Here is a 20,871-nt window from a genome sequence, read left to right as displayed (position 1 = left end):
CACGCAAACAAAAGCATTTCACTTCACTGCACCTCGGTACATGTGACAATAATAAACTAATTCCAATCATATTACAGTAATAAGGCTGCTCCAATATCAGGGATATGTTTGTAATTGTGTTACTCAAGGTAATATCAATCATCAAAACTGAATCAATATATCAATTTTACAACATACAGGGAAACATTTCCAGCAATGTGTGGGCAGATCTCCGAAATGCTCCCATCCGTTTTTAAATGTTAACTTGAGATTTTCATTTGAACTTAGCACAGAAATGGAACGCATGGTTCAAGGGATAGTACTCCTGCCATGCTTTTGAAGAGGATCAGGTGATTATACTCAGGAGCTTGGAGAATATTCTTTGATCAAATTTCTGAAACTGATTGCCTGGTTATTATCTTGTTGTTCTTTGTAGGAGCTTGCTATGTACACATTTCCCGCTGCATTTTATATATTACAACAGTGACTACACTTTCAGCCACCTTATTGGCTGTGAAGTGTTATGTGATACTTAAAAGGTAAATAAAATGAGCTACTCTACAGGGGGATTGAATGATGTACCAAGGAAGAGTTTGGCAAGTCTGAGCTTAATCAAAGACGTATAGCTCCAGTAACCTTTCCCGTTTCAAAAAAGATATTTTTCAAAACCTTTGGACTCTAGAAATGATTTAGACATAATGTAATATAAGCCAGTAGATCCTTTGCTTGGATCAAGAAGGTACTGCCAGTAGGAAGTCCAGAAATTCACACTGGACTGAAGAGAGCAAACCTGCCCTCCCCTGCCCTCACCACATTCTACAGGGGTACGATTGAGAGTGTCCTGACCAGCTGCATCTCTGCCTGGGACGGTAACTGTAACATCTCTGACTGTAAAACTATGCAGAGAATTGCGAGTACAGTGGGAAAGATCATTGGAGAACCTCTTCCCTCCATCCTGGATATCCACAACACATGATGCACACGCAAGGTCTGCAGAGTCATAGATGACCCTCCTGTTCCCTCCCATGACCTATTTGTCCCACTGTCGTCTGGAAAGCGGTACCGGAGCATCCGGGCCAGAACTACTAGACTGTACAACAGTTCTTTCCCCCAGGCTGTCAGGCTCCTGAATACCCTGGAGGCAGCTTCAGACAAATGCCACGTCAAAAGCCCTGGTTTGCACAACGGTGTATAAGAACTTTGGCTGCTGCTGAACATGTTTATACATTTAGTGCAACACACTGAGTTCTGTATTTTCTTCGTCCAACTCGGTTTTGCACTAACCCTGCACTAATTTTGTATTCTGTACCTACCGATTTTTTGCACTACTTGTACTTGCACAATTTTTCTGTCTGTGTTTGTTGTATGTCCTCTGTTCTATGTATGTCCTCTGCTGTGAGAGTCTGGGGGAAAATGACATTTCGTTCCTCCATGTGTTTTTATAGCATATGGGTGAATGGCAATAAAGTAACTTGAACTTGGATGTTCCAAAGGGATCACTGTATAGTAATGCCTTTCTTGGCAATTAAAGGGCAAGTGTTCATCCTCTGTATTAGTACGTAAAGAAGGTGGTTAATCCACTGTGAAACAACGAATTTCACTCTGAGCTGATTCTCCACGCTGTGTTAAACTCCACTGCTAGATTCCAAGCATTGCAAGACCACCTGCTACGTACAAATTGAATGCTGTGCTCTAAGACCACAATATCTTTGAAAAAGTTGAAACCTAATGCATCTTAAACAGAGTAAAAACAGTGCAGCAAAGGCATTCAAAGACTTGGAAGCCATTTGGTTAATCAAGGCAGAGCAGTTCCCTGCACATAATGCCAGAAATTGACATATTTTATTCAGATGGAAACTTGAATCAAGATGTGACTACAGCGATAAAAGTCAATCAATGGAAGTTATTGTCAAAGTCCGTCTGCCTTCTGATTTTTCCTGGGGCACATAGCTGACATTCAGACAGCACATTAAATGGCACAAAATCTGGTGCCAAAATCTAGATATCAATATACAAGTTGCTACCATTGCCATACAGCAAGACATACCAGAAATCATAGTACTCCACTATATTCACATATACCACACCCAAACCACAATGATATTAAAGGGGAATGGGTTCTGGCTTTGAAATATTTATTTTGCAGAATTCTAGATCACTTTTTGAAAGTTCCTGCACGTTAAAAATTGGTGGTCTCTGACCCATCAGTAACTGAGATAGCAATGATACAACACTTGTATTCACAACCTAACAGACTTAACACCAAATGAAAGGGTATCAGTTCATCTCAAAGAATACATTTCTGTTCACTGAGACTGCCAACCTGCATCATGAGGTCATGTTTTATTCTAAAACAACAGCTCATAATTGAAACAATCTAATTGCCTGATCAATAATTCAACCAACTGCCCAAAATTAATAAATAATGAATGGCTGAAATTGGCTTAGCTATTCCCAAAACGAGGAGATGAAAAAGTCAAAAAATTGTTCAATCCAAGTTTACACTCAAATTTGATGCTGCCAGGGGACATTGCGCTTAAACAAACAGTGCCATTATACAAAGTAGTTCAAACTCTCATCACAAGAAAATTATCCAAGAATACAACTCTAAAAAAAAGTTACCACACAGATAGATGGCCTTTACTTCATTATGCACAAGGTCATGGTGTAGGCTCCTCTCTCTCAAGCTTCAGTTGACTACATGGTCCAAAATACCAAGGGCAGTGACACAAGTCAAAAGAGTCAAAGCATGGAAACAGGGCTTCAGACCAACTAGTCCACTCCAGCCAACATTCTCATCTAAGCCAGTCCCATTTGCCCACATTTGGCTCATATCCCTCTAAACCTTTCCTATCCATGCACCTGTCCAAGTGCCTTTTAAATGTTGTTAATGTACTTGCCTCAACCACTTCCTCTGGCAGCTCATTCCATATACTGACCATCCTCTGGGTGAAAAAATTGCCCCTTGAGTTCCTATTAAATATCTGCCCTCCTATCCTAAACCAATGTTCTTTGGTTCTTGATTCGCCAGTCCTGGGAAAAGATGTGTGCATTCACACCATCTATGCCCCTCATGATTTTATACACCTCTATAAGATAACCCCTCATTCTCCTATGCTCCAGCATCAAGGTTGAATTATTGATCAGGCAATTAGATTGTTTCAATTATGAGGTGCTGTTTTAGAATAAAACATGACTTCATAATGCAGGATGGCGGTCTCAGTGAACAGAAACGTATTCTTTGAGATGAACTGATACCCTTTCGTTTGGTGGTAAGTCTGTTAGGTTGTGAATACAAGTGTTGTATCATTGCTATCTCAGTTACTGGTGGGGCAGAGACCACCAATTTTTAATGTGCAAGAACTTTCAACTTGTTCGCAACGTCCCAACTTGTTCAACCTCTCCCCATAATTCAGTCCCTCGAATCCTTGCAACATCCTCGTAAATCTCCTCTGCACTCTTTCCAGCTTAATGACATCTTTCCTATAGCAGGGCGACCAAAACGGAACACAATATTCCAAATGCTGCCTCACCAACATCTTATAGAACTGCAACACAACATCCCAACTTCTATGCTCAGCGCCTTGACTGATGAAGGCCAGCGTGTCAAAAGCCTTCTTCACCATCTTTGATGCCACTTTCAGGGAACCATGTACTTGTACTCCAAGGTCCGCTTAACATACCAACACCAAGGTCCAGGCATAAACTATATGCTTCCTTTGCACTCTCCACACTCACCATCAGACCTCAGGAATCACAATTTTGACTATGGAAAGTGCTTGCTATTTTAGAAGAATATAAAGTTAATTCAGAGTGTTAACACGAGAGCGCAGCCAAACAGCACTCTCTCTATTAGCAAGTTCCCAATTTGCACAAAGCTTGTTTAGGGTTGTAGGATGAAGAATAAATAACCTACAGCAAGCAGAGAAAATTGGAAGAGATCACTGTTTGTTGCTCTTCCAAAATAGCCAGTTACTAAGCACTTGGCTCAAGATGGCTGCAGGTGTATTAACCACATACAGTTGTAAAATAGCTTGCGTCTGGATCTGAAACAACAGAACCAAGTACACACCGTGCCTTTCACAGAGTGCAAGCAAAAGCAAACAATAAAAGATGTCTATACATATCTTACCAAAAGAACACTGGTCCTCAAATGGGATTCAGGTGATCGGAACAGAAAACGACCAGCTGTTTCCAGGAGTGTGCAGGCCATTTCGATGTGATGGTGAGAAAAGTCAGCCAAAAGCATCTATACATTAAAAGAATTTTTAAAAAGTTTCTCATTACAAAATAAAGCATTGTTTATTTTTTCAGTGGAGAAGTGCAGAGCTATGCTGTACTTATATTGAATTGCTTGTGGCAATAATTCCATATTTGAAACTGTGCAACAGAAGCTATTTTTTCCCCTCTTTGCAAGCTTTGAATGGAAGAAATTATAGCAAGTTATATCATTTGAATCACTCCAAGGACAGTGTAACCTTATTACAGATTTTACTAGACACTCACACATGAATTTTGTAGACATATTCAAAAGCTATTATATAATCCCGCAACATTTCTGCCAAATTAAAGAATACTTTCAGCACTCAGGCATGCGTGGATAAAAGATGTTGTGGACTGACCTTTAAGCAATGAAGTGTATCATTCTTCGAGAACATTTTAAACTTTGTTAGTTCCCCAATGAACCGCACTGTCTTGTTTTTAGTTTCGATATTGATCTGATCCTTCTTCCTGACCTAAACACAAAGTGTGGATATTAATCATCCTTGTTAAATGGTTACATAATTGTATACTTTGGCACATTCAATCTTGCATTGATTACTTATTCTAGGTTATATTAATTGGATGTGATTTTTAAAGTAAATGCATTTATACTGACACTAGAAAATTATTTGGAAGTAGTTTCTTAGATAATTTCTAAAATAAATCAGATCAGTACTGTCCAAAAAAATTGTACACATACATGGAATCGGAAGTCCCCTTTTAACATGGTACAAAGATCCTCTGCCACATCACCCATGCATGGATGCAGTGTACCAACTAGACGGGCATAAAATGGAAGCAGATCCAACCTGAAGGCAGAAAAGTTTTAAATAATCAATTCACATGAAGCACTTTGTGCATTATCTGGAGGTAAATCTTTTATGCATACTGAACACACATTTCCTGAAATAAAAGTAATTAAAAAGTATTAATTGAATGTTGCTGATATGGAACTTCTACAAGGATAACAACTTGCATTGTCATTACATGCAGATTAAGACCAGATAACTTGAACACTCCATTAATGCCAAAATTGAATGCACAATAAACACAGTAATTGTTATTTTCATGAGCACAATTAACCAGTTAACAAATAGGACAACACCCACCCCAAACAACAAAGATACCCCCAGCTTGTCCTTTTAATGAAAACAAATGACCTTTATCATCTTGGGGAATTTAAGGAGTGACACATTGATAAGGAGGACAAAAATACATTTCACTGAGACCTAATAGGTTCCACACCAAGCAAAAATGTACTCCAATGAAGTACCCTCAGATTCCATCCAATTCCCAAGTAGCATTAATTGTCAGTGCCCTTTCTGAGAATTGTGCAATTTTAGGCTACTGACGGTGATGCAGCTGTTAAAATATTCAGAACATTTAAATCAAAACAGCATTGCAAGTCCACGCCACAGCCATTTTTGATATTATCATCAATGACTAGAAAGGCCAGAGATAGAGTTGGAATGTCAGATGTACAGTCCTTAATGGCCTTGTGTGGATACCATTTGCTCTCTCTGCTTTAAGGATGCTATGACACTTAAACTTTATGGCCAGCATACACCAAAGATGATGTCAGGCATGTACAAGGAACATTACTAAGCTCTATGGGCCTGCATGATGCAGTACAACATCTGTGAGAAACATTGACTCAACAGCTGCTGCTAAGTGCTTGTAAAACAAGCTTTTTTTTTACATGCACAATTTTAGTTAAAATCTTGCTTTTATTTTATTGCACGTCTTATCAACCTCCTTGGGCCAATTTATAATTCCTCAATCACTGGCACCACTTCTTGCAAATTCAGAACAAATAATGGCGTCATTCAACCAATAATGGCGCAATTTAAGTGTGTTAATCAGCACCACAGTGTGAATGGGGGACACACAGATGGCCCCAAACAGCTTCTGAACTGCACAAAATAGTCTACTTAATATGCCTAATTGTGGGTAGCACAATTCATTCAATGTAGGCAGTTCACTGGGATAAAAAGGACTGTGTACATAACTTATAATAATGGACATTATTGTTTTTAAGCAAGTTCTCCAGATGGGTTTGCGACCTTTTGAAAAGTTGTTTCCCCTCTGTGCTTGTCAAATGTTATTCCTGCAATGAGCAGAGTTTGATGGTCATGAATACAACTTTAGCATGTTTCACAGCCATGCTGGCACCACCAGAACATTAAACGATATAGATTCATAGAGCAATACAGCACGGATACAGGCCCTTCGGCCCAACCAGTCCATGCTGACCACGGTGCCCACCCAGCAAGTTTCAATTTCCTGTGTTTGGCCCATATCCCTTCAGGCCCCACCCCTCCCTGTACCTATCCAAGTGCTTCTTAGTTGTATCTTCCTTAACCACTTCCTCTGGCAGTTCATTCAATGTACTCACCACCCTCTGCATGAAAAAGTTGTCCCTTAGGTCCCTTTTAAATCTTTTCCCTCTCACCCTACGCCTACGCCCCTAGTTTTGGACTCCCCTACCCTGGGAATAGACTGTTACCGTCCACCTTATTTACACCTCTCATAATTTGAAGCACTTCTACAAGGGTCACCCCTCATTCTCCTGTTCCAAGGAATCAAGACCTAGCGTGGTCAACCTCTCCCTACAATTTAGGCCCTCCAGTCCTGGCAACATCCTCATAAATCTTTTCTACACTTTCCAGTTGAACCAAGTCTGTCCTGTAATAGGGTGACCACACCTGTACACACTACTCCAGGTACAGCCTCACCAACAACTTGCACAACCAAACAATTCCAACTTCTGGTCAGAAGCCGGTTCTTAAGATGAATTAGGCAACAGAGATATCTTAATAAGTGGCACTTTAAGAACACAACCCTGGTGCCAAAACATCATTGGTCAAACTTATAAATCATTCTATCACTTCTGTCTATATTCTTCTCACATCCCTGATAATACTCGAAAATAATTTTGCAGATGTAACGTATGCACTTAAGTATATTTTGTAAAATTAAGCACTTCATACATTTGACAGTTTATCATTAATCTTTTCTAATGCTAAAATAACTTTCGTTCTAATAGTGTGAAAACCAACAGTCCCGGTTTCATCCGCACTGCCAACCCCTCCACAGAGAAACAAACAAATTATTTTCAGTGTGGAAATAATTTGGATTCAGGAAGTTACACGTCATGTGAATTCTTGATTATGAGACCTCTGTGGAGTGATTCCAAAGCTAAATTTCTGCAAAGCTCCTCCATTGAACAGAAATAAAACAGAAAATATTGGAAATAATCAGATCAGGGGCAGCTGTGAAGACAGCCCAAGTTAATGTTGCAGTTAGTGACCTTTCGTCAGAACCATTACTGTTTTACAGACAAAACATCTTTTAAAAGGTGTGGAGATGTTGTCGAGGGGTGGACAGAACAAAAGAGAAGTCTCTGATATGGTGAAAAGCAGGAAAGGTTGAATGAACAAAGTGATGGAACCAAGCAGAAGAGAATGAGAAACGGTATTAGCAAGTAACAAGTTTATCTCAGGGAGGTACAAACAGAAGTTGAATAAATTACCTGAGATATTACCACCAGAAGCGTGACAAAAAGTCAGAAATTGTTGATTACCTAAAGTCGTTGAATTTGATGTGAAGTCCAGAAGGCCATAATATACCTTGTGCTTTGTTGAACAATGTAGGAGGTTGAATACAGACAGGTGAAGGTTGGAGTGGGGCAGAGTTAAAGTGACAGGCAACTGGAAGCTCAGGGTCATATAGATTGAATGAAGGTGTTCTACAAAACCCTTTTACTCTCTGCCCCTCAACCTGTCCCTGCCCCCACCACGGTTTTCTAAATTCTGAAAGGTTATCGACCCAAAATGTTAACTGTTTCACTCTGCTGCTCGAGTTGAGAAATTACAGCTTTTACGATTTTATTTCAGATTTCCAGCATCTTTTACTTTCACACAACGCTTAGCCTGAAGGTCAGCGTTGGCATTCATCCACATTGCAAGTATTCATCCTGTCACTTGTTCCTGCCCAGTTTCCCCTACTGTGTCTTCCTTCCTTCAGTTTTTTTAAAAATCTGTTTCTTTTTTAAAAAAACAGTGAAGCAGTGTCAGATACTGACTGACTTGTTCATTCTGTGGTCTAGACACTCCAAGGATAAAGATTTTGCCTGCTTTCAGTCCTAAACATTTTACACTGTCCTAGATTTTGGGGACAGCACTCAACACAGACCTTTAAGAAAGATTTGCCCACAAATGATTAAGCAGAGTCTATGACATTAGTTTTCCCTTTTGTGATGTGATTTGCAATAAGGTGCTTTCTGCAGAGAATCTATGGCACCGGGAGAGCAATGTCATCAAATGGTAGAACAGTGGATCTCAGGGATGGAAAACCAGGAAGTCCAATACTTAAATGTTATTTAATTTATTCATTTTTCAGAACATTGAAATGGTCAGGCTCACAGAATCAAGAGGGAAGCTGAAATATGAGAGGAAAAATAATACTTTTTCAAACCAGAGAATTCAAAAGTTTTAACTTTGTATTTTCAGCTATATGGAAGAGGCTCAACAGTAATTATAAATTAGTTTTTAAGCAGCATATTGAATCACACTTCATTCAAAGTGATATAATTTTTTTTATGGCTGTTAACAATGAGAATAATGCATTAAAAAGGTGAATTTTATAATCAAACCTATGCTGATTGTATCCTCGGCAGCATGGCATCCTCTCGAGGAACAGGGTATCACTGACTGTAGCTTCTAGAATTGACACATAAAGAAGCCAGAAAGTGCCAGCACTTCACAGATTAATGGCAGTGAGGTGTTGACAGTTTCATTATTACAACCGTCATTTCTGAGCTAGTGAAGTTCTTTCCATAATACCCAATACTACACAATTACTCCCAGAATCTTTTCCTATATCTAGCCTGTGCTGCCACCTCATCATGTTAATAATGCTCATGGTTCTGTAGATGCCACATAAAGATAAAGGACACGCAACTAAATGCTGCCATGAACTCTGTGATAAGGACCCTTGTGTCTGCTTCAAAGGACTGGCTATTAGTACTGACTAGTAGAACTGCTGCCTTGCAGTTCAATTAAAGATAATGCTAGAAACACACAACAGGTCAGTCAGCATCTGTGAGTAAAACAGTAATGTTGCAGATTGACTACTTCATCAGAACTAGCCAGTTCTGCTTATCTGAAACTGTTGGATTCAATTTGAATCCTGAGGGCTGTAATGAGTCTAGTTCAGTTTCTTGAGGTAACTGGACTTGGTTGGAATTGTGCAACAGATCAAAGTAGTGGGATGGAAAATTGAAGTAAAATGCAACTGGAAGCCATGGAAAAGGTTGTGGACTGAAGTGGTTGCCCACTGTGCAGGTAGAGAGTTCGGTGAGCACCACATGCAGTACACTAGATTGGTAGCAGTACAAGTGGATAGCCACTTCATCTCCGACAAGAAACATTACAGCCCTCAGTACTCAAAAGTGAAGTCAACCATTTCAGATAACCAACCATTCCAGTTTGTGCCAGCACTCACCAGTTCTGATGAAAGGTCAACCACCTGTAAAGTTAATTCCGTTATTCTCTCCATAGAACCTGCCTGACCTAGAGTATTTCCAGCATGTTCTGTTTCCATTTCAGATGTCCAGCATTTGCAGTTTTCTTTTGCTTTTTTGACATCATATTAAACATCTAACCAATTTGTTTCCGATCTCATAATCAGAGCGAGCGATGAATGTATCAACTGTTGCACTGCTGAAAGTGTAGGCATTCAATTCCCTCTTTTCTATTTGTTGTTCTGTGTCCCAATCAATAAGTGGGTAATTAAAATCTTGTTGGGAGTGATGGTTCCCAAACTTTGGTGGGGCAGGGTGGGGATGAAGTTTGGGAGAAAAGATAGCCAAAAGGTTTCAAGAGGTCCATGAGACTTTAATTATACTGAAGTAATGTAAAAATAAATTGTGCTTGGCTTGCTAGCAATCCCTGGAGATCCCAGGTTAAGGCTTAAAAGAAATGGCCCATTACATCATTAGGAAATTTTTGATGAGTGAGAGGGGTCACCTTTTTGAGTGTGAACAAGGGTGGGAAGCACAGTTTTGGATCAACCATTATTTTTACTTGCTTACTGATCTGTTCACAGGCTTTCTTTTGTATCCACCATCAATGGGTTTATGGTATGACCTCCCAATGTAGTAACCCTTCATAATTTTTAATTATCTAGATATCAACTGCAATAGCTCAATTACAGAGTCCTTGACTTGTTCATCCAAGGGATGCAGGTACGACTAGCAAGGCAGGCATTTATTTTCTCCCCTAAGTTGCCCCCAGTCCAGAGGGCAGTTAAGAACCATTCACACTGGTGGATCTGGAGTTGCATATAATCCAGGTCAGATAACAGAATCACATTTCCTTCCCTGAAGGGCTTCATTTAACAACAATCTGCAAGTTTCACCGCCACCAGTACTGCCGCTTTTCATTCCAAATTTATTTAATTAAATTTACTTTCCCAGCTGCTGAGGTGGAATTTAAACCTATGCTTTTGGATCAAAGATCAAAATTAGTGAAGGAACTTAAACATTATACTACTGTAAAGTGACGCGAGATTCTCCCAGGTATGAAGTTTGTGAGAAACCATGGCTCATTCTCAAAATTAGTTACACATTTGAAAGCTTGATGACCCCAACATTTTGTTATAAATGCAACATTCAATTTTTTTTGATATACATATTAAATTCCATTCAGATTATTAAAGAGGATTGTAGAACAGGAACTGACAAGTACAGCAAAAAGTCCATAGACTGAAGATTATGGAGCAAAAGATGTGTGACCACCACTGTGTAAAATAAAACTTTCCCCTTTCACCTTAAATGCACGTCCTCTAGTATTTAACATTTCTACCCTGGGAAAAAGACGCTGACCGTCTACCTATCTATGCCTCTCATAATTCTTTTGAAAACAAGCTCAAAGATGGGTATTGTTATAACCCTGATTAGATTTTGGTTTCAGTTAAGTTAAGCAAGTCTTCACAAAAAAAAACATTTGCAGACTTTCTGCTAATTTTATTAAATGGGAGACCCATCCGCTTGTGGTCAGCTGGAAGCCTTTTTAAGGTATGAATGTAGTCTTAAAATGATGCTGCAGTAAGTCAAAGTCTGCTGCATTTATAAGGTATTCGGGGAGATTAACATGTTGATCGATAACATCAGAGGACCGATAATGCCGTTATTCAGACACTATAAAGACAGAAACTCTTCGTTATTTTGTTACATTTTATGACCTCGGAATGGCCAAAGGGTTCCAAACCCAACAAAGCACTTTAATGGAGTGCAAGGATATATCCCAATTGCACAAAGCAAGGTCCCATTGATATCATGCTTTAATAATATTGGTTGAAGGGTCAATGCTGGTCATGACATTAAGGAAGAGACCTTTCTTCAGTTTCATAATTGAGGGCAGATAGGTGGCACGTCCAATAATGCAGCAAGTTCTCAGTGTTTATATCTTAATTATAGTAACGTGGGGGGACATTTAAATTTCTACACATAGTTAACACAAAAGAATACATGTCACCAAGGAGGACAGGAACAGCAATACTGTAGGAACACTACTGCCCTTGAGTTCCTCCGAAGACACACACATTCCTTAAATGTTGCTGATAGCAGCTGTAATTCCTGACCTATTACCCTTGTGGAGCCACCATCAGCAAACTGCATCACAGGAGGAAGGAGCAGCCAAGCCCACCTTCTCAATGCAACCTAGGATGGGCTTGAAATGTGTTCCCGTCAGTATTGCCAACATCCCAAGATCAGAAGAACTGCTTCAGCATTACTGCACTAACCTTTGTCTGGGTACAGTGAACAGTGCTCGGACCAACTTCCTCCGATTTGCTTTTGTGTTCATATTCATGCAGAAATCCATTGCAGCCTACATGAAAGAATTAGAAGTTGTTGTTTATTCTTGAGCTTTTCAAATTCAGCTGCCAATGCTGTTAAGTTTGGTTTCTATTTGGACCGACCAATTGTTCTGAAGGTATGCCCAGGACCCCGATTCTTGCTCATGAGGAAACATCCTCTCAGTATCAAACCCCATCACAATCTCATTATCGTGAAATCTTGGACACAGTTGTAACTTTTAGTCATTTTGATGAACAGAAGATTGTAAAGAACATGCCTTGGATTTCTGAATGTGACCTGCTGATGATGCCAATAGCGAATGAGCAATATTAACCCTTGAATCTGCATGATGATTTTCAAAATGGTAGCAGTTCTTCTGCATCAAAACTAAAGTTGTCAGGTTGTGTAAAAGATATGGAATTAATTGTGTGTTGGTATGGGTGATAGTTTAAACATTAACGTACCACAGAGACTGATAGATTTTTAGATATTAAGGGAATCAAGCAATGGTGTTCGTGTAGAAGGTGAAGTAAAAGATCAGCATTGATCTAATGAATGAGGAGGAAGAATGGCTGACTTCTCTCTCTATTCCTTCTGTGCCCTTCAGCAGAGGCAGGATGCAAATATAACCCGCACTCCTATTCACGTATCATGAGACACCAGATACAAATTCCCAGATAAGAAACCCTGAAAAGACAGACAAGCCCATTCATTGACAGTACCTTGGGACTTCTGACCACCATTCATTGAAATGCAGAATCCTGGCCCAAATTGTTTTTTTTTCCCCAAAATTTATAGTTATAAATGTAAAGCCAACATAAACCTATTGTGTTTTAATCATCACAGCTGCAAGAAAACTGTGCTCCAAAGGGTCAGCATCAGGCATCCAATTTAGACGTACAATGTTCATACACTTCCCGCACATAACCGGCTCTGCATCTACCTTGTCTATCAGGTCACGGTTGACACAGTTGGGGAGCTGTTGCAGGAAAGCATCCACAATCAGTTTCAGATGAGAACCTGTGCTGGCTTCCTCTTCATCTTGTTCTGCAATGGAATCACCAATGTTCAGTTGAAAGACAAAGGCATTTTCACTATTAAAAATGGCACAAGGTAGGCATTACACTGAGAAAGTATCAGCATGGTGCTGCCTGGTCTTCCAGGCATGCTTTAATATTTTTATAATGTAATCTTTTAATTGCGAGTTACAAATGCTGCTTCCATATGAATTATTAAACACCAAGAGAAGCAGACGACTTGCACCATTCTCCTCAATCACTGCTCTGAACCAGCAGACACCCAGGATAATTACTTAAATTGCACCTTTTCCCCCCAGAGGGCTCCAAAGCACAGTGGTGCAGCCAGTAGAGCTGCTGCCTCAGAGTGACAGAGACCCAGGTTCAATCCTGACCTCGGGTGCTGCCTGTGTGGAGTTTGCCCTTTCTCCCTGGGTTTCCTCCGGGTGCTCCAGTTTCCTCCCACGTTCTGTGTGGGTTGGTGGGTAAATTGTGCCTAGTGTGGAGGTGGGTGGTAAAATCTAGGAGGAGTTGCTGAGAACGTAGGATTAATGTAAAAAAAAATGGGTGATGGTTGGTGTGGACTTAATGAGCCGAAGGGCCTGTTATTCTGTATTCACTCCACCTCTGATGGCTATCCAGCAGTCACCAAAGACCCTACATTTGAAATTCCTTCCCATTCTACCTTCTTTTCCTCCTTTGAGGTGTTTCTTACGATGACCACTTCCATTCAATTTTTGATCATTTGCCCCAAGATTTCTTTCCATGGCTCGATGCTAAATTTTGTTTCGTAATATTCCAATTAAAATGCCTTGGGTCATTTAACCGCATTAAACTGCTGCACTTGTACAAGTTGCAGTTGTTATCCAAAGGAGTGGTAGCAGGTGCTCCTGCATTCTTTAGAACAAGATAGACAACTCCAGCCATCCCAGTAATATCCAGCCAAGACTAGTCAGACATTGTTGAGCATCTTTTACCACAATTTGGTGGTAGAGTGCCTTAGACTATGGGCAAGTATTCAAACTAAGATAGTGAGGGATTGAGCCAAGGAAGATTACCAGAGCACAAAATGTCATCGGGCCAATTAACTAGGACTCCAAACTATGTTTTCAGGGCACTGGCTTGCATGGTTATGTAGAGTCAAATGCGAGAAATTCAACCCCTCCTGTAGTTAATAAGTCAGACAAGTTGGTCAGTCATCAACTGTTGTCTGGTATTAATATTAATTGGGGTCTATAGCAAAGGGAAGATTTGAATCTCCCTGCACCCTCAGCTCTACAGAGATGCAGAATGATAGCTACGACTTTAAACTCTCAAGGTATACAGCTGATCCCAGGAATTTTTCCACAGCTTTATGCTAGGGTAATGTCAAAAGTCACCACGTGTGTCAGTCCATTGTATTTATTCCCGACTGCAGCAGAGATGTCCTGTACTCCATCAAATGCGAGTGCCACCAGATGGAGGTGCAGGGTTTCTGATTGCTACTGCCACGTCATCACAACGTTCACCATTCTGTGTCACAGCTCTTATGCAGCACTGTGGACCAGTGACATTGACAGTAAACACACAGTAGCTCAGTGCCATGTACAGGATCACTGATCAAATGTAGGTGAAGAACTTTGGCAAATAAATGCTCCCATTTTGAGCTGGGCACCACATTCACAAGCTGGTGCAAACAGGAGATTTCTTGGCAATCAGTCGCCCTTTGTCTTGCAAAAGTGGATTGCTTGGATACATACCCAACACCTGAATGTTTAATTTTATTTTATTTAAATATAAACATCTACATCCAGGGATATGCTATGGAAGACAACATTCTGAAAGCATACAAACTCAAACCAGACCTCCATCAATCTCACACAATGAAGTTGTCAGCATTGTGCTGTGCTACACTATTGTTGAGACTGCCCTCAGCAGGTTCCTCAAAGTACTGGAGTACCAAAGTACCATTAATACAAAATCCTCCAGATCCACTGGCAGAACAAAGCATACTTCCTCACACTAACATTCCTAGCATCAAGGACTTAACCACCTTCTGCCCATGTCAACCACTGTACTGATCTATCCCAGCCCTGTTAGTCCTCACTTAGTCCACAGCCTTCCATTCCTTGGCAATTCAAGTGTCTAGATACTTCCTAAATGTTATAAGAGTACCTGCCTCCAACCTCCTCACGCAGCATAACCAGCGACCCAGGTTCAATTCCCGCCGCTGTCTATAAGGAGTTTGTACGTTCTCCCGTGTCTGCGTGGGTTTCTCCCAGGTGCTCCGGTTTCCTCCCACATTCCAAAGATGTACAGGTTAGGAGTTGTGGGCATGCTATGTTGGCGCCAGAAGAGTGGCGACACTTACGGGCTGCCCCCAGCACATTCTCAGTAACTCAAAAGATGCATTTCACTGTGTGTTTCGATGTACATGTGACTAATAAATAAACATCAATCAATCTTAACTTTCTGTATGAAAAAAATTCCACTTCAGATCCCCTTTAAATCTCCTACCTCTCACCTGATAGCTAGGCTCTCTTGTTTTAGACACCGCCACTGTGGGGAAAAAAAGATTCTTACCATCTATTCTGTTTATACCCCTCATAATTTTGTAAACTTCCATCAGGTCAGCCCCACAGCTTCCTCCACTCCCGGGCAAACAAACACAGCCTATCCAATCTCTGCTTATAACTGAAACTTACACTTAGCCTGCTGCTTTGGGCAGGCCTTTATGTTACACATTGACCCCAGACTCCTGAAACGGACACACTACCCTGAAGTCTGCCACAGTGGGAGATTACCAAGTGAAAGTTCAAGGATGTCCTCAAATCCACATTGGAAGAAAAAATGGAATATTGCCACTGGCTTCTAGGAATCCCTGGTCCATAATTGCTGAGGTGGTGAAGGAGCATTCAGAACAGACTGAAACCTTGATGCATAATCGGGAGAGCACAAGAGCCCAGTGTAAACCACCCTGCACCAGTAACCTCTTGCCTGATGTTTAGCAAAACATATCAGTCCTACACTGGCTCATCAGGCACCTCTTGTGTGCATCAGGTGCTGTTCATGACCAGATGGACATTTGCCAAATTCATGGCACCATTTAAATTTCAATTATTTTGGTCCAGTTTTGTTTAAAGAACACATCAGATTGTTTGCATGCTGCTGTGATCTGGGTGCGGCATTTCACGCTTCAAGCCAGAGAACTCAAATTCTATTTTGTGGCTTTATCTCTCATCTTTCATGCGAGCATGAAGCTGGTTCTTTGTATTACCATTTGGAACATTATAATTTATTACATTGTCTGCTTGTCCTGAAAAGGACAGTCTGGTATTGATCTTAGAGATTCCTCATCCAACATCAACATTTTAGGCGTAGTAAATGAATAAAAAAAACCGAAAAAATCATTTATGAATGACATTCAAACTTAACCGACACCCGAAGCAGGGAGACTTTATCCCAAACATTTTTTTATGTCAACAAATGTGAGGAAAAAGTAAGTTGCGTTTCAATGAACTGGAACAATGATGCAGAGTCTAAGCTTATAATGCTTTGGACATATAGCATAGGCATGATCAACACAATGGCTTCACCAGATTCTAGTGCATGGAAGGAACTGGAATATTATTGTCACTTGTACCGAGGTACAGTGAAAAACTTATCTTGCATACCGTCCATACAAATCAATTCATTACACAGTGCATTGAGGTAGTACAAGGTAAAACAATATAGAATGCAGAGTAAAGTGTTACAGCTGCAGAGAAAACAGAACTAAAGTTGCTAATATCTAACTAAACATTCACAATGCTAAGCTACCTCCACCACAATTGGTATCTGAAAACTTTCAATCATGCATTGGAGCATGGAGTATTAAGAACAGCTCCTTAAATAGTTACACTACAAAGATCCCTGAAGCACTTAATTAATATATATATATATTTAAAAACGACAGGCTTGTGGAACCTAATGGCGATTGCTAATTAGAAGATTGGCTGACTGGCAGAAGGTAAAGAGTGGGAATAAAGGGGGCCTTTTCTGGTTGGCTGCCAGTGACTAGTGGTGTTCTGCAGGGGTCGGTGTTGAATTCGCTACTTTTCACGTTATATGTTAATGATCTGGATGACAGAATTGATGGCTAAGTTTGCAGATGACACAAAGATAGGTGAAGGGGTAGGTAGTGTCGAGGAAGCAGGGAGTCTGCAGAAAGACTTGAATGGGTTGGGAGAATGGGCAAGGAAGAGGCAGATGGAATACAGCGGAGGGAAGTGTACGGTCATGAACTTTGGTAAAAGGAATAAAGGCATAGACTATTGTCTAAACAGGAAGTGAATTCAGAAATCAGAGGTGCAAAGGGACTTGGGAGTCCTAGTGCAGGATTCCCTAAAGCTAACTTGCAGGTTGAGTCAGTAGTAAGGAAGGCAAAGGCAATCTTAGCATTCATTTCGAGAAGACTAGAATATAACAGCAAAGATGTAATGCAGAGGCTTTACAGAGCGTTGGTCAGACCACATTTGGAATATTATGAGCAGTTTTGGGCCCCATATCAAAGGGAGGTTGTGCTGGCTTTGGAGAGGGTCCAGAGGAGGTTTTCAAGAATGATCCCGGGAATGAAAGGGTTAACATGCAAGAAGGGTTCAATGGACGAGGGGGCTAGAAGGATGGGGGGGGGGGGGGGGGGAAGGAAATTGAAATCTCATTGAAACCTACTGAATACTGAAAGACCTGGAGAGTGTGAATGTGGAGAGGATGTTTCCAGTAGTGGGAAAATCTAGGACCAGAGGGCACAGCCTCAGAATAGAAAGGCGTCCTTTTAGAACAGAGATGAAGAGGAATTTCTTCAGCCAAAGGGTGGAGAATCTGTGGAATTCATTGCCACAGATGGCTGTGGAGGCCAAGTCATTGACACCCTTACTGATCAAGAACCTATCAACCTCCGCTTTAAATACACCCAAAGGTTACAGGGAGAAGGCAGGAGAATGGGGTTGAGAGGGAAAAATAAATCAGCCACGATTGAACGGCAGAGTAGACTCGATGGGCCGAATGTCCTAACTTTGGTCCTATATCTTATGGTTTTTTTTAAGAAAGATTCTTTCATTCTACAATGAAAATATAAAAAGTCAAACACAAAGGCATGCAGAGGAAGAATAGCAGGCTAGTTATGTTAAATATAATGTTACCGTGTTCCTCCAGAAGTTTTTGGCTAAGGTCTTCTGTTTCATCAGTGACTTCTTCCTCTCCTATGATGTCATCATTAATATCCAAATTCTCCAGTTCCAGCTCCAACTCCTCCGTAGCAACCAATTCTTTGGAATCTTTTCCATCCCTGGAATCTTTCCCTTCTTTGGAATCTGTGGCAAGAAGTCTGTATGTAAATATCTGGGGTAATTTTGTAAACTTGGATAAAATATTTGCAGTGTTATCCCAAAACAGGACATTCAAAGTAGCTATGCTATTTTGAAACTATTGATTGCATTAATTGCAATGTACACTCAAAGCTGCACTTAACAATTCTTGTAAGCTGTTTCAACTTAATTATTAACTGTTTCCTCTCTCCCCTCCCTGACAACATTTTATATTGCAGCAAACTATTTTTCCTCCTTCAGGTGAAATTTGGTAGCATAAACATTACATCGGGCATCAACAACGATGTGCAACATCACAAGTGTGCAGCTAAATTAATTGCAAGATGTTGAAGACAAGGCAGATCCAATGCCATTTACCTACACATCTTGCAGAACAGATATACAAATATAGCCAGACTTTTCCCCCATCCAGCCATTGGCTATTGGTACCAAGCAGAATTCAAAATGGATCAAGATTGGTATCTTCTGCTTTCGTTGATTTATTCCATACATTCTTTCACCAGAGATCTCGTTCTCAACGGAAGACATGCAGGTTACGCAAATAAATTTGACTAGATCTGATAAGTCTACTGACAAACTCTAGCTGCCGAGCTCAGCATTCGAGCCCTGTCGCTGAATTAGTTGCGAATACAACTGGTGATCTCTGCCAATAGTATTAAATGCACCTTAAAATGTTATAAGATGATTAGGAGACATAGCATAGTGGCATGGTGTCATAACAACAACCTTTCCCTCAATGTCAGCAAAACAAAAGGAGCTGGTCATTGAAAACGGGAAGGGGAGCAGGCGGTGGGGGCAGTGCACGTGCTCCTGCTTATATCAACGGCACTGAGGTCGAGAGGGTTGAGAGTTTCAAGTTCCTAGGAGTGAACGTCACCAATAGCTTACTGATTATATGACACACCACCTAAGATATCTTTTCAAAATTGAGAAATACAAATGCCCTCTGATACACCAGTAGTTCCTCGGGATTGCACTCTTAAGCACCCAAATACTTGTTTACCCCTTGGATCTTCTTTGTTGCCATCTTTACTCTGGGAGTTCTTATCATTGTCTTTGAATAATATGGCAGGCACAAATGCCTTCAGGTCAATTAGGTTTTCATAGAAATTGCGTGCATCTTCGTCCTCCCAAATTCCTCCATCAAGGTCATATTCTCCAGGCTTCCCGGGTGTGAAGATGTCGATGCCAGTGCCATGTTCTGTAAAGTAAAAACAAGTGGCTAAGCTTGACTACTAACACACAAAACACTAATCATTCTCAAATTGGAAGTATTTAAGCAAAGGCCAAGTAAAAGAAAAATGCTACAATTTTAACAACATACATTGTTGTGTTGAACTCTCCAAAAACTTGACTTTAAGGACTTAAGTGATAGCTTTGACTTCCATTCAACTATCACACATTAAGCAATCTGAATAAGTATTAAAGAACTCCATACAGTCTTTCAGTGACACCTAGTGGAAGCTTGTAAAACTCTAGTAAATCCATTCAGAGGTGAATGAATCTTTTTACGTTGGATTACCAAAAGCCACATTGCCCCCGGAGGCATGTTTTTAGTGACACCGATTGATAGTGCAGATGGGCCATGATCTGAATACAAATGAATACAACCTCTGATTGGAAATGCAACAGTGTCACACAAGTATTTACACTTCATCCTCTACCACCACAACAGCACCACCCTAACCTTCCTGTGCAGATTTATCTTGGGGAAGTTCAGGCATATTCTCATCCAATAAATCAGCCAGACTCTGCGTGTTTGCTAACAGCTTCTGGTAGGAAGTGGCAAATTCCTCATACTGCTTGTGGCGATCTTCACTCAGCTCTCCTTTTGAATGCAAGATGCGCCTAGTGGGAAAAAAAAACAAAGTTTAGAGCTCAACTGCTAAATACAACAAACAATATCTTTTCCCCAGAAAGGCTAACACTATTGTCAAGGATGCCTGTCACTCTGGCCACTCCCTTTTCTCTCTTCTACCTTCTGGAGAAGATACAGGAGCTTGAAAGCCTGGATGACCAGAGGTAGGAACAGCTTCTTCCCCACTACTATCATCCCTTTCACATCCCCTTCCCGGTGGTGCTGCCATGCTCTCAAACCTTTAAACCTACCTCTTCTGTTATCATCACTTTAGCATGCGATTTTGCACTGCTATACTTTGCACCATTGTTTTACACACGTCGTATTTATTGTTGTACTTATTATTGCAGTGTATACCGTCTACCCTGTGAGTTTCACATGTGCAAGGAATTTCATTACACCCTGGTGTATATGAGAATAAAATAATCTGAATCTGAAATGTTAATTAATGAATTTCTACAATGAACTGAAGAATCGATTTTGTGCGTGCACATTTTACTGAAGCATCGATTTGTTACTAGTGATTACCACATCAGTAGCAATTACCGA

The 20,871-nt window shown here is 40.5% G+C and overlaps 1 protein-coding gene across 9 annotated transcripts in view; it reads right to left on the bottom strand.

The window, feature by feature from the left end:
* upf2 (UPF2 regulator of nonsense mediated mRNA decay) overlaps nucleotides 1–20,871 on the bottom strand; it is a 104,944-nt gene that overhangs the window by 56,711 nt on the left and 27,362 nt on the right. For all 9 annotated transcript variants that reach the window (XM_052033431.1, XM_052033434.1, XM_052033429.1 and 6 more), the window contains exons 6-13: nucleotides 20,152–20,312; nucleotides 19,468–19,665; nucleotides 18,279–18,449; nucleotides 13,047–13,150; nucleotides 12,049–12,134; nucleotides 4,943–5,051; nucleotides 4,602–4,715; nucleotides 4,112–4,228 (exon numbers count right to left, since the gene is read on the bottom strand). In XM_052033431.1, the coding sequence (XP_051889391.1) occupies nucleotides 4,112–4,228; nucleotides 4,602–4,715; nucleotides 4,943–5,051; nucleotides 12,049–12,134; nucleotides 13,047–13,150; nucleotides 18,279–18,449; nucleotides 19,468–19,665; nucleotides 20,152–20,312 (1,060 nt within the window). The remainder of the gene's footprint in view (nucleotides 1–4,111; nucleotides 4,229–4,601; nucleotides 4,716–4,942; nucleotides 5,052–12,048; nucleotides 12,135–13,046; nucleotides 13,151–18,278; nucleotides 18,450–19,467; nucleotides 19,666–20,151; nucleotides 20,313–20,871) is intronic.

The sequence above is a fragment of the Pristis pectinata genome, chromosome 19, assembly GCF_009764475.1.
Source record: "Pristis pectinata isolate sPriPec2 chromosome 19, sPriPec2.1.pri, whole genome shotgun sequence".
Lineage (NCBI taxonomy): Eukaryota > Metazoa > Chordata > Chondrichthyes > Rhinopristiformes > Pristidae > Pristis > Pristis pectinata.
Note: the sequence above shows the minus strand (reverse complement) of the source record. Positions and strands in the feature narration are given on the sequence as shown.